We start from the raw sequence: 18,404 nt of genomic DNA, 5'->3' as shown, positions 1-18,404 counted from the left end.
AAAAAAAAAATTCCAAGCTAGTTCTAGAATTTTCTAGTTCAAAAGTTGTTACAGCTTAGTCAGGTATTGCACAAACCTTAGGAGCATTTAGTTGGTTATTTTCCCTGTGTATAAACAGTAAAGATAATTTGCTAATTCTGTGATTATAGGTAAAACTCAGAGAACTTACAGTATAGCCATATGCTAGCCAGTTCACTATTAGTGAAATATTGTAATACAATAACCTGCCCACAAAATGGTTTTGCGTCTGTATACAGAGTTACATTGGCCTATGCCTTGTTGTCTTATAGTGATGCTTCAGTGTGCATAATAATATGTGATCCATATGGCTGTTTTATCATTCATATGTATTTTGGAGACTAATATGGACACCACCAATGTTTAGAATTTTTAAATACTGTAATGGGGTGCATCACTCACTGCTTGTCTGGCACCTTCTCCTTGTCACTCAGGGGATTAGCTCTCAAGGTTGATGCCCCTTTCTGTTTTCGCCCCCCATCACATTGTCTCTCTCCCGGGTCTGCAGCCCCACTCTCGTCCCAGGAACCGCAGCATCCTCTTTGTGACTTATTCCTCCGGCTAGGTCACTCAGCATTCCCCCTTCTGGGGTACGATTGTTCAGTTCCCTGTCATTACCATAGTGACCCAGGCAGTCTTCCCATTCACTGCCCTGCCGGTTTATGCCACGCCCTCGGTGGCTGGTAGGGGAAGCCAGGTCCGCCCTCTGCTCCACGTTCCAGGCCAAGGACCCTCAACCCAGCAGTTGTAGGCTTTTCTCTCCCAGCCCTCGCTGCTCCTTCTCTGGACTGCTTCCTACAACATCTTGTTCCCCTCCTTATGTTGGATATACCAGCTCCAAACCCTCCACTCTCTTCTCAGGGAGTGACTGCCCTTTCCCTGCACCATCTGTTGCCAGCTTTCTGGCATTATAGGCCCCATCTGTTCCTGCACAACTGAAGCTGATTGCAATTAGCTCCTTGGCTCTTCCTCCAGGTGTCATTAATGGGCCTATCTGGACATCTTAACCCCTTCCAGTCCTGTGTGGGATGGCCACCCCATCACAGACACCTATGACCTGATCCACCCTGATGTTATTCCAGCTTTCCACCCCTCTAGCACCATTGATTTCAATGTAGATATTCAGGTGTAAACATGGAGTAATGCAGTGGTGAATCAGACTCTTGCAAAATACAGTGGTCCAGATTCTCAGCTGGGAATTACTGACTTAGCAAAGAATTTGTCCTAGTATATCTTTGAAAGTTGGAATTCTCCTCAACTAAACTTTTAGATTAGTAGTGAATATGCTTAAAGGCTAAGAATTAAAAGCTTGGAAAAAGTAGTTCTCTTGCTCTTACAATGCTTTTATCTATAAAAACAAATTTTGAACAGTCCACTTTCAAAGCATAACAGTTGCCAGTGGCCTTTGTGCTAGACAGACAAATCTGCTTTTCTTCAGCTGAAGTTCTGATAACAAAGAGCAGGATCCTTTTCAAATGTAAACTAGTGAGATGCTAGGAAAGGGCATTTGTTTGCAGAATCTGTAGTCTTCCCTACTCACCCCTCTCCCCGCCAATGGGTTTTCTTTCTATAAACTATTATGTGGCTGTGAATGTTGTTTGTTATGTAAGAAAGCCTCTTCCCATCAAATGACCAATCATGTCTGTCACCACTTAGGCCTGAGACTTTCCTCAGGTCAGGTCAACTTTCCTATTTGCGAATGGGTCATATTGAATTAGAAAGGATCTCTCAGATATTACATTCCAGTATTTAGAGTAATTTCTTCTGCTCTTCATGATTGGCTAAATGGCTTCCAAATTCTCCCTTTGAGATTTTAGTAAATTATTTCATAAGGCCAACTAACAAATAAAACCAAGTGTTCCAGCGGATTTATCCAGACACAAACATAGGTCTTGGATTTTCTCTGAACTACCCGATGACTCAGTTTCCTAAACCAAATCCATACTACTCTAAACAGTGGATGCTAATTATCAGAATCTATCAACCTAAATTTTCAGTCACAAAGATCAAGTTTCTTTGCAATATCATTATGTGTTGTACAGATAGTAATTCTTTACTTGTCTAGCTGCTTTGAAAATGCTTGTGGAATAATGATGTTCACTCTTTAAAACAGCTATAGCTGTTTTGAAATTGTAAAGAAATACACTCAGAACATCAGTTATTTTATCCTAGCTCAACAGAATGCCATTTGGAGTATATTGTATATGTATTTAATTATAGGGGTTTATGCAGTGTCTTTCATAGTTGAGATATTTTAGCACTTATAAAATCAATTAATTAAATACTGTGTAGAGGCTGTGAAGTTAAATGCAGCAGCCATTGGCAATAGCTCACACATTGCCCTGGATGTGAGAACTTATTTTATTTTTAGAGGGAATGTTGGCCCAGCACACTGGGGTTATCCCATACTCTTTTTTGAAAAGAATTATAGGATCTTAACTTCTATTTGGATAGGTGCAGAGAGTTACTGGACTAATCTCATTGTCAGGTCTCATACAAAGGCCGTTACCTGTAGTAGCACAACACCATTACCCTTCCCGTTGCACTTCTTCAAACCCTGGTTATGAGTCCAAGTCAATAGGAGAGCTGTGCAAAACTATGTGTGTTCTGTTTTCACCAAAGAGTTGAAGAAAGAATGAAAAATGGTTTGCTTTTCTTAAATTACTAAATTGTGACTTCCCCTAGCCTGCTTTTCTGGCACTCAGAGTTTTTTACCCATTTCATTCTCGTGTGAAATTTATACTGATATCTTTCAGATGAAGTGGTAACAAGTGAATAACACAGACTCTTTAACTAGTTGAAGTGGAGGTCTATTTACCTGGTAACAGGAGGCGTGTAGAACATGTAAGCACAGTCTCAGCCATAGAAGTTGTGAAGCAGTTTGATCCTTACATATATTTTAGTTTGTTATTTTTATTATACATCTTAACATTATATATTTAATATGAAATAACATTATATATTTAATATGAAATAACACTTCAAAACCACACTGAATCATTTTTATGTGACCTCATCCAGCTTAACTCAAGGCTAGTATTAAGTATCTTTGGATGGCAGCATCTACAGCTCTCATCAGATGGAAGAATGGATCATTCCAAAATCTTCAGCAGAGCTTAAAGAGGCTGAGGAAAGAGGATCTGAGAAGACCCCATTCCACCTTCAAAATCCCTTCTTTCGTTTTGCTCTCTCTAAAAGCAATATTCGAACAATTACATTCAGGATTGATTGCTATGCTGAAACCCTCTCCGTGAAAACAAACTTTTACAGGTAGCGTGGATTAAAAGGGATATCCTAATTTATTTGGTCTTCCATTATCCACATTCCAGACCTAGCCACTACTGACTAGTGTAGTGGTCTCTTCTAAGGCTTGTCTGAACACACAGTTATTCCTGATTAGCAATCATTGATAAACTCCTTGTGTGAACATCCTTATTCCAGAGTAAGTTTAACGCTAAACAGGAACAAGGCACTCTTAATAAGAGTGTCCAAAATGGAGTTTATCAAGGGTAGTTAATCAGAGATAACTCCATGTATAGAAAGCCCTTCACAAAAAGAAAACATGACAGTTTTGAGGTTGACGCGCTAGAGTCAACATGAAAGTTGTCCTGGGCCTGGTCTTTATGGAGGACTCTTTTACAAAAAATCCCCTGTTGTTGCCATTGCCATTTCAAAGCCAGAGTGGCAGCAAGGGGCAGAGCTCTCATGTAGACAAGGCACCAGTGGCCATCAGTATTTTAATTATTGTTTTAATTTTAATTCAGGTGCTCTGAGCAAAGATAGACAATACGGTACTTAAACTGCTGGAAGTTCCCTGGAGTCCTGTCTGTACTAGCTTTCTCAGCATAACTGCCTCCAGTGGAGCTGAACTTGGAATAACAGTGGGAATTTTTAGCAACTAAGTAATGCTGGGAAAGTATTTGAAACTTTCTGAAAAAGACAATCACACTCTTGCTCTTCATTTCATGTCCTCCTCCCCATATGTTCACTTTCTCTCTATCTGTTCACAAGAAGGAGACTGAGTTCTCTAGGAACCACAATTTGCAAACCTCTGCCACAAATCCTTTTATGTATAGTTCTCTGAACTGTGTCTAGTTAGACTACTTCCCTCTGCAGTTTTGGTTTCACGTTGACTAACAGTCCAGTATAACCAATTCATAAGACTGTGTTGAAACTCTTTCAAAAACAAGGCAATGAAAATGTTACCATGGAGCTCCAGCTTGGTGGGAAAATCTTTATCTAGATTGTTGACTTGACTATACAATTGGCATCACTGACAAAGCATTGTTCTCAGTAAATCTTTTGGAATAAACACAAAGACTTATGGGACTCAAGTTCCTCATCTTTTGGCTTTCTAATGCTACTAGTGAACCATAGGATATTAAAAGGGAATTCTTCCTACTTTTCTCAGATTCCTTGCTCTCTTCTGGGGTATGAAGTATAGTTTGGAGTATTTGGAGCTAATACAGTTGGGTTAGGAAACCAGTGAGCTGTACAAGACAATGGAAATAAAAGTAAAAATGGCATCATAAAGGAATTCAATGGAAAATGTTCTGTGGAAACTTATGTGCGTGAATGGAAACATACAACCACTACCTGTTGTGTGAGAGAAGCAAAATTGTCTTCTTTTCCAGCTACAGGCTTTTGGTGACGTATGAAACCTACATATTTCAATATGTAATATTGTTCACCTGAAGAATTTTAAATAATATTTTACAATTCTAGCCATTCTTATACATTTGATGTGTGATCTTTAGTGAGATTCCCTGTGGGGTTTTGTAGTACATAGGGCACAATAGTCCTACAGTTATACAGATGAGGTAGTTCTGCGAGTCTGTTCACCTGCACAATTTGGTGGCTTTTGTTTTATGCTGACCGCTTATTGGAGTCTCTGAGCTTCATGGGTATACCAAATCAGTTACTTATTTTGGAGTTAAATTCTCTTATTTTCCTCAGCCTTACCAGCAAATGTGTGGTAACTGGAATAACAAATTGAGGTGTATTTTCCTTCTTCTAAAGGGAATGAATTGAGCCATACATGGGATTGGGTACCTGTATGAATACTTTCCTTTGAAAATTTTTAATACAATGACTTCTTCTAAGATATTTTTACCTTTACTAATCAGGTTCTGGCTCAGACAGAATTATTCAGCAGCTCTTTTGATATAGCATCCTGTTCATTTGATTTTTCTGCTTGAACAGTGTCTGCCAATACTCTTGTATGTTCCTACTAATTACCTTCAAAGTTGGCCTTAATTCATTGAAAATGATGTGGCTTGAATAAGCCTGAGTACTTGCCCAAATAGCAGGGATATCAAGATTATACAAGGTGCTTGGAACTTTTGGCTAAGTGGTCAATAAATGTTGGCCCCTTTTTTGGTGTGTTTTGAGCTGAAGAAAAAGTTTTTATATATATTTTCATATCTGTATCAAGAGATACATATATGGAGATCGAGTGTAGTAGATACATGTATGAATGGAGACAAGAGTGACTTTTAACTTGTTGAACTCCAATATTATGTCTCTATAGTAGAAAAAGAAGTTGGGTTTATTGATTCTTAGTTCTTTTGGTGATGTTGATATCATTTTTACAAAGTAGTTGAGATTCTCATTTGATTTAATGAGATGGTGCAATATATGCAAAAATGTTACATGTATACACAGATAGAGGAGATCTTCCCATGTCTGAAGATAAAGTATTGTTGTAGGGAGATTAAAGATAAAACTTTAATTTCTGATATCTGCTATACCACTTAGTTTAATATCATCACAAACTTGTTGACAGCAACAATTATTATATTACTTTAAAAGTATATTTTGGGTTTGGTGTTTTGTTATAGGTGTATCTCAGAAGCTAAAAACTTATTGGCTCAGATAATGATTACTAAGAGGCGCCATTTGTAGTTGTGGACATTGTAGAAATGTTTAAAAATGTAGAATTATTATAATGAAAAGATTTGTCTAGTTGGGGTTGGGGAGAAAGAGTTCACTATCTTGCAAGGCTGAACCACCATTTTATGGTATAAAGAAAGAAGAGAATATTTCCTATGGATTTCACAAAATAGCAGTCACTGGGCCCCACACAATCCAGTTTTTTATTTGGTTTTGTTTTAGAGGAAAAAAACAGAAATACTAAAATTAATTTAATGAGAGGATCTTGCACACAAACATTTGTCCAAGTTACTGCAAATAGGATCTGGTTGCCGATTAATTGGATACAGATAGTGCTGTATCAGGGTTTAATGATGTATTTAAAATACAAAGTACAGAAATAAAAATTCTTTTCTTTTTTTCTGCTCCAGGTTCTCTGGGAGATGCTAACAAGGGAGGTCCCCTTTAAAGGCTTGGAAGGATTACAAGTAGCTTGGCTTGTAGTGGAAAAAAACGAGGTAAGACTACGTTTCTACATTCAGGTACATAGATCAGAAAACAGTATTGGGGTTTTGCAAAAGACTTTTTCATCTTCTTCAAATTGAAAGTAAGTTCACGCGTATGGAAAGATTAGCAGTAGGAGCTAACACAAAGGGTCAAAGTGATGTTATTCCTCATGAATGGACCCTTTACATCTAATTGTTGCAGCTTCACGTCGTGATGCTGTAGATCAAAAATTGTACAAGTACTGTACTAGTTTCTCAGTCTCAATTGTAAAACCTAGGGGTTTGTTCTTAGTGATGAAAGAAGCCATTGCGTCCAAGGTAGGGGAACAGTTTAACTCCATCTCCTGCGTTTAGGACATCTTTTTACTGGCCGGGAGTTGATATATCTGTAAGAGACCTTCAGCTACTTCAACTTAACTCTCCCAGCAGGAGTCACTATAGTACAAGAAACTGCCGCTTAGATGAGAATTTCAAAAATAAAAGAAGAAAAAATAGTTTAAAAAAAAGAGAGAAATTACAGTTTTGCCACCTACGTTCAACACTACATTGAAGATGAGCTCCTCACTGGTATTGGCAAGGCTGTGGCATAGCTACAAGCTTCCTCATGCAGAGTCTTTCCATTTCAAAAGAACTTCAGTGGTGTAAACACCGTTTGTACAGTGTCCCCAGCCTCGCTTTTCTTCTTCCCACAAATTGAGGCTTTCAGTTAGTTGGGCATGTGAGCTATATGTCTGAACACATGGTTCTTTGATATCAAAGACAGTAACTACATTTAAAAAACATTTAAAGTTGGGACTGTGCCACACACAGACAAGCATGGAAATCTCAGTTAAGAGGAAACCTCTACTATCTAGACACAGTGGAAGTTTGGGTAACATTATAATACAACCCAGTATCTCTACAGTACAGTTTTATATTCTTCTATACAAACTGTTTCCCAAAATACTTTATACTTAAATAAAATAGAGTTAAATATTAAATAGCAGAGGGAGAGACAAATGAAGAGGGAAACCCCTTTGTATTTTTTTTTAGTTCTGTTTGGGGACTGGATTGGTTCCATTCCCTGTCGAAGTATATGACATGTCCAGATTAGTTGGAAATGCTACATTAATAGAGAGAAGCCTTATGAATTCAGCCTTCTACAGAATAATATTTTCAGAACAGGAAACATAACAGAATTCCTTCTCCCATTATGGGAAAAGCCTCATACAGCTAATGCCAAGTTATTTTGGAGAGAGAGACCAGAAACTTTTCCATATACTGTATATGGCATTCCTGTGCATATCAAGTACACAGGTTTATGCAGGATCTGCCATACAATACTAGACCATTTAAAATTCGGTGAAGAGAACTGATCTTCATCTGAAAGATGTTAAAGGGTACAAATATATTTCCTCATGGTTTTCCAAAGCAATGAACTATTAAAATATATTATCAGCAAAATGTGGGCATAACATGCTGCCTTACTACAGCCAGAAGAAGCTTAAGAAAAAACGAGTGTCCTTCATGAACTTCTCAGTACTAGATGTTAGTTGCAACAGGATGGTGGTGTCTCTTATGCAGTCGTCCTTCCTAAGTGGTGCAATAAATGGATTGACACTGACAGTTTAACTCACACAGGTTATTTTTTAAATCTAATCACAATCTATTGAATGTGCCTAACACAGTCCTGCGAAATAATAGTCCTGCAAAATATTCACTTGCTCTCCTATTCCTCACTTCTCCAACAGAACTAAAATGGAATGTATGTCTCTCACAGTAAATACATAAATATAAAGGGGCAGGTTCTTCTCTCAAATAAACCAGTGCAAACCCTATTGGTGTCAATGGGATTGTATAGGTGTGATCCAGAGCAGAATTAAACACACTGTTGATCCAATCTGCATTCTTCTCCCTCTGAAAAGTCAGTGGAGAACTCCCCATAAAAGTCAGTGCAGAACTGGGTCTAAAGCATAATCACTGAGGGCAAAGATCAACCCGATGCAAAGGGAGTTTCTAAGAGATTAAGTAGGACTTCAGTGGTGCCTGGTCTTGTTTGGGTCCTCTGCACAAAGGTGAATTTCATCCTGCTCGAATATTTTCCATTTTAATCCAGACCTGCTCCACCCCCAATGTGAATGCTCAAATTATGGTTGGCATTAGCTAATGACAAATTAGTACTGAGAAATATCTTTATTATGGTATGATAGCTTTGGAATATGCTACCTATATATTGCCTGACAAATTACATTCTGCACACATAAGACAGATGTAATTGATGATTACATGTCTCCTGGTAACCTATTTTCCATCCACTTGAACAGTGAGGGTTAAAGACAAATGCCATAGCAAGACTAGCAGATATATTTTTAGGCAAATGACTTGACTGAGTATCAAATGGCAGTGCAATTTGTTCATGCACTATAGGAATTTCAGTGTATTTCTTGTGCAGAAAGCTTTTTCACCAGCAATGCATTATTTTAATAATTACACTCCAGTAATGTCTTTATTGTGTATCTCATGTTTCCAGTTTTTGTCTTGTTTAAATGTTTATGCAGACAAATTTATTGTACTCCTAGTTTGGCATGCTGTGACTCATATGGCTTTACAGGTCACGTTGCAATAATATAATGGTATAATTTGATACAACTTGCTCTGCTTTACTTGTGCAGTGCCAGAATTAGTGCAGCAAAGTGCCTAGGGTAGCAAGTTGGTTTGAATGGAACTATAATATCTTGGTTAGATCATCTTTATATGCCTCTGTCCTGTTTATAGCACTAGAGAATCATTTTTCCATCTTGGCCTCTCAGATTTCTAGGTCCTTCCAGATCCTCCAATGAAGAACATTCTGTTGTGCGTTTACATATCTATTTTAGTTGGTATCAAACATCTGAAGTCAGTTAACTGAGAGCCCAGCAGTATCTCCTTATAAATGTAATGCGATAAAGATACTTATTTAATCAAATGTAGTGGGATTTGGGTTTGGATCTTTCCAGACTGGAGAAAGAGTTGCAAATTAAAAGTTGCCTCTAGGATGGCCTATCTTAGATATCTTTCTAATTCCCTACAAAGGAAACCAAATTGATTTAGAACTGGTTCCCTGTTGCAGCAGTCCCTGGTTGTAACCTGCAGCTAATTGTTTTAGTACTGGCCTTCTTCAGCCCCCTAATATACAAGTTCTCTTTGATCCTTAGGTTCTTTTTTTGAGCTACTGATACCATATTAACTGTACCTGTCCATGGTGTCGTCTTTTGGATTTTGTACAGTGATCCTCAATTATGGAGTTTTGTCATGCTGGCCTTTATTCTGTTAATGGTTATTTTGAACAATTGCCTAATCTTTTTGCTTGAAACATCAAATGACAAATCTTATAGAAAGTATTATGACTAAACCATTAAGAAAAATAAAATGCTCTTTGCTTTCATTTAACTGGTAAATCCTTTCTCCGTTGCAGAGATTAACCATTCCAAGCAGTTGTCCCAGAAGTTTTGCAGAACTGATGCATCAGTGTTGGGAAGCTGATTCAAAGGTAATTTTATTTATTGTGTACACTTTAAATGTACCTATTTCTTTTTCGTCTTCATCATTTTGGTATGCAAGTCTTATTTTGTAGGGCACAGCTGGCCTATTACTGCTGCTGCAAACCAATTCAAAACTGTTAGCTAGGGCTCTTCATTATGATCATGATCATCTAGAACATATTTATGGCTGGATGCCTCTCTTGCCTTCTAAAGCCAGACCTGTTTAGGGAAGTCAGCATTAGAATACTGACTGAAACAGCTGTGCATAGGGTAGGATGGAAGAACTAATACATTTTTTCTGTAACTTAATAAAAAATAGTTTAGTTTTACCTATAAAACAAATTTTCTTCATAAAATTATTTCTTTACAGATGTCCCAAAGCAGTTGCACATATAATGTAAAAAATAAACGCCTGATTCTGATACCCTAAGCACACTGGGAGCACTTGCAATATAAATTCGTTCATAGTATTAATAAGGATGGCAGAACAAGCCCTAAATTAATATGAAAACAGAATAAAAAAGCAACTTCAAGAAGAGTTGTTATATCAAGCTAGTAGACCTTTGCACCTGTTTAACTGCCCCTGTGGGGGTAACTAAAGGAGTAATTAAAATGAATATTTACTAAGTAAAGGCTCATATAGATGATGGGAAATGTCCATTTTTAGTTCAGTCCACTGCCCTATTCTGTTGTACAGCAAATTAGTTGGAGGTAGCTGGAAAACAGTTCATAATGGTGTCAGCTTTGTTATCAAATATGAGCAGGCATTTCCTTCTCCTGTGAAGATAGTTAAGGAAGGAAAATGATATTGCTTTACTCAGTTTGGTAGGGTCAGAATTCTGGTCCCGTTGAAGTCAATAGGAGTTTTGCCACTCCTTCAGTGGGACCAGGATTTGTTCCTGGATGAATTGGCTACTTTAAAGCTTGATCACCTTGTCGCTTGGAAAGAACCTTAGAGGGAGACTGAAGGAAGAAAACCTTCTTTGTAGAGGTTTTCCCCAGATTGTTCTGTGGGGGACAAGGCATGTTCTCTCATTGAATGAATGGAGGGTTCTGTCCCTCAAGATCCTTGAGATCCACCAGCAATATGATGCCTTCCAAATGAAGACCTTGTCCCTCTTTACTGCAGACTCTTTAGCTCCCTCCAGTTTCCCATGAAGGGAATCCCTTAGTTCATAGACTGCTCTGGGGAGAAGTTAATGCAGCATCATGCTGCTTTTCTGCAAATTGCTGGAGCATAACAACCATTTCCTTAGACCACTCCCTCGTGAGACACAGATCTCCAGAGATGATGCTGAGAAGGCAATTGACCCCTTCTGCTGTAAAAGAGGAGAGAGCTGGACGTGGAGGGACTCTCTGCATAGGAATCTAAGGGTGACAGCCTAGCCCCTAGTTATAAAGGGTTCTTCTGAAATGTTGGTGGCCAACTTGTTTGTTGTTAAAATCATTGCTTCAGAGGGAATATATAGTGCAGGGATTGGCAACCTTTGGCACGTGGCTCGCCAGGGTAAGCACCCTGGCGGGCCAGGCCGGTTTGTTTACCTGCTGCGTCCGCAGGTTCGGCCGATCACGGCTCCCACTGGCTGCGGTTCGCCGCTCCAGGCCAATGGGGGCTGCGGGAAGCGGCGCGGGCTGAGGGATGTACTGGCCGCTACTTCCCACAGCCCCCGTTGGCCTGGAGTGGCGAACCGCGGCCAGTGGGAGCCGCAATCGGCCGAACCTGCGGACGCGGCAGGTAAACAAACCAGCCTGCCAGGGTGCTTACCCTGGTGAGCCACATGCCAGAGGTTGCCAATCCCTGATATAGTGCAATCCTTGTTATAGACTACTGTGACCTTATTGTAATACTGCAATATGCATCGCCCCTGTGATTAGTCTGTCAGTTTTTAGGCTTTGCTTTCAATTTTATAGAATTTCTTACTATTTGAAGAAAATTATCTATCCCATTGCATTGAAATTATTATGAATAAAACATGCATAGAGGAAATTTATTTATATAATAAAACCTATAAGTTAAAGTAACTTTAGTAAAGTGCTTTTTACATTAAAAAGACAATTTATGTGCTAAGTATTAATAATGATTATTAAAGAGCACCTCCAATAGGCAACTACTTGTCTTAGACAACCATTTTCAAGTGTCCCCATCTCTAACTAGACAACCTATTTTTCTATGATATTAGAGAATTGCTTCCACAAGCTTTCTCCCTATTGATCTCTTTATTTACTAGAGATGTTTACCTTAAAACAAGGTCTTTTATTTCTTACAGTTTCATATGTTTCTACAGCTTATCCCCCCACCTAATCTGGGACATCATAAATTATTAGAAATACGATTACCATCTGAGGCTTGGGAACTGGAGAGGTAGTAGAAACAGATGAAGTAATAGAATCAAAGGTCCTGTTTTTATACAAACATGCCAAGTAATAAACACTGAGTGAAGGGAAACACTGAAAATATTAGCCAGAATTAATTGTAATTGGAATTTCTTTTATAAAGTTTTTCCATGAGGCATTGAGATGTAAGGGCCAAGATTTTTAAAAGTGACTAGTGATTTTGGGTGCCCAACTTGAGACCTCTTTCACGAGTTTTGTTTTCAGAAAGTGCTGAGCACCCACTGTCTGAAAAGAAGGTATGTCAAACTGGGCACCCCAAATCACTAGTCACTTTTCCACATCTTAGCCAAAGTCCTCAATCTATACTTACATTGTTTTTATTAAATTAAAATGTACCTTCCCCTTTAAAAAGAAATCAGTGTAGGCCTGTTGCCTCCTTCTGGCTCTAGACAAAATCCCATTTACCCTCAAGAGAAAAGCTGTTGCCAAGGCTCATTCAGGTACCTACCATGCCTGTGAAATAGTTGGTGTTCACATGCACAGATGCACAAGCATTCCCAGTACTGTTGTGAATGTCGATTTGGAACAAAGTTTTGACAACTCCTGTGGCTGTCCTGTTCACTGCTTGCCCAGGAACTGATGGGCAGGATCACCTGGGAGAATAACATGAGGGGGAAAGGAGTCCAGGAGAGCTGGCTGTATTTTAAAGAATCCTTATTGAGGTTGCAGGAACAGACCGTCCCGATGTGTAGAAAGAATAGTAAATATGGCAGGCGACCAGCTTGGCTTAACAGTGAAATCCTTGCTGATCTTAAACACAAAAAAGAAGAAGTGGAAGATTGGACAAATGACCAGGGAGGAGTATAAAAATATTGCTCAGGCATGCAGGAGTGAAATCAGGAAGGCCAAATCACACTTGGAGTTGCAGCTAGCAAGGGATGTTAAGTGACAAGAAGGGTTTCTTCTGGTATGTTAGTAATAAGAAGAAAGTCAAGGAAAGTGTGGGCCCCTTACTGAATGAGAGAGGCAACCTAGTGACAGAGAATGTGGAAAAAGCTAATGTAGTCAATGCTTTTTTGCCTCTCTCTTCACGAATATGATCAGCTCCCAGACTACTGCACTGGGCAGCACAGCATGGGGAGGAGGTGACCAGCCCTCTGTGGATGAGGGGAAATCAGTGGATGTGTTATTCCTTGACTTGAGCAAAGCTTTTGATACGGTCTCCCACAGTATTCTTGCCGGCAAGTTAAAGAAGTATGGGCTGGACGAATGGACTATAAGGTGGATAGAAAGCTGGCTAGATCGTCGGGCTCAACGGGTAGTGATCAATGGCTCCATGTCTAGTTGGCAGCCGGTATCAAGTGGAGTACCCCAAGAGTCGGTCCTGGGGCCGGCTTTGTTCAATATCTTCCTCAGTGACCTGGAGGATGGTGTGGACTGCACCCTCAGCAAGTTTGCAGATGACTCTCAACTGGGAGGAGTGGTAGATACGCTGGAGGGTAGGGATAGGATACAGAGGGACGTAGACAAATTAGAGGATTGGGCCAAAAGAAATCTGATGAGGTTCAGCAAGGACAAATGCAGAGTCCTGCACTTAGGACGGAAGAATCCCATACACTGCTACAGACTAGGGACTGAATGGCTAGGCAGCAGTTCTGCAGAAAAGGACGTAGGGGTTACAGTGGACGAGAAGCTGGATCTGAGTCAACAGTGTGCCCTTGTTGCCAAGAAGGCTAACGGCATTTTGGGCTGTATAAGTAGGGGCATTGCCAGCAGATCGAGGGAAGTGATCATTCCGCTCTATTTGACATTTATGAGGCCTCATCTGGAGTACTGTGTCCAGTTTTGGGCCCCACACTACAAGAAGGATGTGTAAAAAATTGGAAAGAGACCAGCGGAGGGCAACAAAAATGATTAGGGGGCTGGAGCACATGACTTATGAGGAGAGGCTGAGGGAACCGGGATTGTTTAGTCTGCAGAAGAGAAGAATGAGCGGGGATTTGATAGCTGCTTTCAACTACCTGAAAGGGGGTTCCAAAGAGGATGGATCTAGACTGTTCTCAGTGGTTCCAGATGACAGAACAAGGAGTAATGGTCTCAAGTTGCAGTGGGGGAGGTTTAGATTGGATATTAGGAAAAACTTTTTCACTAGGAAGTGGTGAAGCACTGGAATGGGTTACCCAGGGAGGTGGTGGAATCTCCTTCCTTAGAGGTTTTCAAGGTCAGGCTTGACAAAGCCCTGGCTAGGATGATTTAGTTGGGGATTGGTCCTGCTTTGAGCAGGGGGTTGGACTAGATGACCTCCTGAGGTCCCTTCCAACCCTGAGTCAGTCACTCAATGCTTTGACCTGCCCTTCAGAGACAGCTCTGTTCTCTGTCAACCGTTATATTCCCTCCCACTGTTCTAGGCAGGTCTGAGAGCAACATAAGAAGTAGTCGACTGGGCTCAGCCCTGCCCAGTACTTCCCATATACCCCCAGAAAGACATACCGAGCAGAATGCGCACCAACATTCTGGAAACGAAACTTGTATTAATTTCAATATTCTATTGCTTACGTAACAAGGGGCTTGTGATGCCCTTTTTGCAGCCTGTCCTGACCGTGGCATTGTCAGTGAGGGCTGCCCCAGGAACCCCGGGTAACAGGGCTGCTCTCTCTTCATCTGCTCCTGAAAATCGGATAATGCAACTAGTTTAGTAAGGACACAGTACACACCTGTTAAGTGATTGTATAGTGTTTAATCACACTACACAAATACATTAATGGGGTCTGGGGTTTGCAACATGTTCTGGGAGCTGTCCCAGTTGCATATCCCACACTGCAAGCAAGCAGAGATGGAACATCAGTGGAAAAGCCATTGAAAGTAGAGGAATGCATTTAGCATACATTGCTACTCACAAACCCAAAACAGGGCAAGTAGCTGCAGCCATGACCTTGTGCGTTTCACTGGATTTGGGTCAGCAACAGCTAAATATATGAAAAGAATAAAACTAAAGTTGAAAAATCAGCTCCTGGCCTCCTGGAGCAGCACCACCCAAACTAGCAATGATTGTATTCTGGGACTCAAAGCCTATCCGACAGTGAGTGCAAGGGAGCCTCCTGCCAAGCTTTACCCATAGCATCATCCATGTGGAACTGTGTGATGGTGTAGTCCCCGACCTCTATAATTCATGTGGGGATTCCCTATCAGGAGAGAACCATTGTAACAAACTACTGGGATTCTTTACTAGAAACAATGTATAAAATTATAGCAACAGGTACAAATAAAGTACATCTCTACCCCGATATAACGCTACCCGATATAACACAAATTCGGATATAACACGGTAAAGCAGTGCTCCAGGGAGGCGGGGCTGCGCACTCCGGTGGATCAAAGCAAGTTCAATATAATGCGGTTTCACCTATAACACGGTAAGATTTTTTGGCTCCCGAGGACAGCGTTGTATCGAGGTAGAGGTGTACTGCCAAGTTTGTACCTGCTACTGTGTTATGCAACTGTTCCAGGTTACAGTGCAGGGAACTCTAGGGGATAGGTGCAAAAATGCACAGGTACAGCAATGGCTGGGCAAATGCTGTGTGTCACAGAGAAAATCTGCTTGTTGCGCCATTTGTCTGAAAATTGTGTAGATGGACCAAAAAATGACAGACAAAAAAAGCCTCCAGCTAGTGTTGAATAGTGCAGCACTACTGTATAACAGAGGTTGTCTCTTTTTTTTGTTATACATTTGACACTTTTTTATGCTGTTTGACATTTGAAATAAAGAAATTGTCTCTCTTTTATAATGTAGAAATCACTTGGATCTTCCCGGGAGAGACACCTCAGCATTGTTCCTAATTGTTTTTGTGCACCCAAATTAAAATGCACGTTTTAATTGCTGCATCTGTAATTTTAGCAGAAATGGTGTAATTACAGATGAGATGCAGAGAGAATGTGCATCATCCCTTTATTATGTATCTACATTTTGTCTCAACCTTTTGTCTCAACCTTGCCTGGGGTCTGTCAAACAGACTAACGGAGTCACTGCTCTTTCAAGAAACATATTTAACTGTGGCTTTTTCAGTTTTCAACAATTATCTTACTCTATAGCTTCCTTTGTGACTGCAGAAATTAGAAAATGCAGAGAAGTTGACTGTTCTGAATGATGAGTGAATTTAGTTTTCATAAAGGGGTTTAAGAATGACAGCCTTTAGTTGTGCACAGGACACGAACAGCACACACATGGGTACTGTTAACTTTTCCCCCACTGCTTTGCTGACATGCCCAGCTATGTCATGGACAACCACAATTGTCCTGACGTCTGTTCAGTCCCTGACCTTCGCTGAGACTATCAACCAGGGTGCCAGTTATGGAGGGGCAATTTTTGTGATGTGGACCTTTGTCCAGTAGGAACTAAACTGAGGTTTCACACTCAGGCTGCCAACTGGCTTGTTCAGCTGTTAATAGTGTTGGGTTCCTACCTGTAACCTGCAGTTGCAAAGCTGTGTAATGAAAGGCATTACCAATCCCTTGGAGGCATCCTTCTCCCAGATTAGGACTGTTAGGTAGGATTTTCCTCCTTTGCGCTAGAAACCTTTCTTTCTAAGCATTATAAATCCATTATTATAGTATTGTTGTTGTTATTATTTATTTATTATTTTTATTTACATTGTGGTAGTAGCAGGCTGGGGCCCCACAATTGTAGATTGTACCAGTTTCTATGCTAACTTTTCCAGTGGAAAGTAAACAGTTTAAATATATGGGTTTAGAATCATTTTCTATGAGCTGAACACCTGATAATTATGTAGGCAGCATCCCAGTCTGTGTGCTGTTTGCACCCTTGTGCTTTCAGTTGCTTTAGGACAAATCCCATTAATGTTTTAACATAGTCAGATATTAAAACCCTGATTATTGTTATCATTTTGTCTTCAGAAAAGGCCATCTTTCAAGCAGATCATTTCAATTCTGGAATCCATGTCCAATGACAGCAACCTTCCAGACCAGTGTAACTCATTCCTGCATAACAAAGCAGAGTGGAGGTATGTTTCTTTGCTTCCAAAATAAGATGGTATGGTGTTCATGTGAAATGATGTGGGCAAATTAAGACTCTTTCCACAGGGTTAAGTTAATATTAATATTACACTTTTTCAGTATCACAAATGTATATTTACAAATGTAAATCAGGTATGTGTATTTAGTCTCTAACATGAAGATGTTTGTGATTCAAGCTATATATTACTACATTTGTACATATCTAGGTGTAGAAGTGTGCAAATTACATGTTACACAGAGAAGGGACATAAAAGGCCAAGTTTTCAAAATAAGCCTACATTTATGAGTCTGAATCTTTGCATGTGCAGCCACTTGGTGTTTTCAATTGTGCATGTACATGATATGACTTACTTCTGCCAACTCCATTATTTGTGATAATGCACAAAAATTGTCTGAGCAAATGATACAACCTGTTTCCAGCTGTATGCTTACCAATGGAGACCCAAGTAAAGGCCCTTTCAATTATTTGGAACAGTTTTTTAATCCAATTTTCAATCTGTTTTATATGTGTGCAAAGAATAACATAAGAGAAATGTTCCAAAAGCTTCTTTCTCAGTATGTTAGCTTAGTGCTTCACAATATTTCTTAGTGTTTGGACAAGAATTTTGAAAGCAGATCTGCACAGGCAGAGGATTGTTACCAGATGATCTTACTGCAGTCTATATTAAGAAGCTTTGGCCGCTGTCCAGGTAAACTGGGAGCACAAATACTCAGATATTCTGTGCCTGCAGCTCTGAAAACAAGCAAAGAAAAACATTCAAGAAAACTGGAGCTGGGAAGTAGAGGATAAGGAAGAAATTATAGACATGAGATTTAAACAAAACAAAACAATCCCAAACTTTGTTGGTGAACTTCAAAGGGGAATTGATAACTAGGGAAGTTTATTGTGTGTGTGGAAAAAGTGAGCACAAGATGGGATGTTTGAGCCAGGTCACATGATGAGAGTATAAATAGCATGTTTTAGAGCTGACATTATTCCTGCACTGACTCAGCAGAGAATGTGGTAACTGCATCTCAGCGCTCAGTACAGTATACTAACATTTTGCGCCATCTGCTGATACAAGATGTAAACTGCATGTATAGTAGAAAATCTGCAATTTGATCTTGAAGTGCCTGGTACACAACAAATTTCTAATGTCTAAAAATA

At 39.8% G+C, this 18,404-nt stretch overlaps 1 protein-coding gene across 2 annotated transcripts in view; it reads left to right on the top strand.

Annotated features, from left to right (window-relative positions):
- The window catches only part of MAP3K20 (mitogen-activated protein kinase kinase kinase 20), a 135,376-nt gene that overhangs the window by 69,469 nt on the left and 47,503 nt on the right, over positions 1-18,404 (top strand). For both annotated transcript variants that reach the window (XM_039494982.1, XM_039494981.1), the window contains exons 8-10: positions 6,321-6,407; positions 9,829-9,903; positions 17,138-17,244. In XM_039494982.1, coding sequence (XP_039350916.1) covers positions 6,321-6,407; positions 9,829-9,903; positions 17,138-17,244 — 269 coding nt within the window. The remainder of the gene's footprint in view (positions 1-6,320; positions 6,408-9,828; positions 9,904-17,137; positions 17,245-18,404) is intronic.

The sequence above is a fragment of the Mauremys reevesii genome, linkage group 11 (genome assembly GCF_016161935.1).
Source record: "Mauremys reevesii isolate NIE-2019 linkage group 11, ASM1616193v1, whole genome shotgun sequence".
Taxonomy (NCBI): Eukaryota; Metazoa; Chordata; order Testudines; family Geoemydidae; genus Mauremys; species Mauremys reevesii.
Note: the sequence above shows the minus strand (reverse complement) of the source record. Positions and strands in the feature narration are given on the sequence as shown.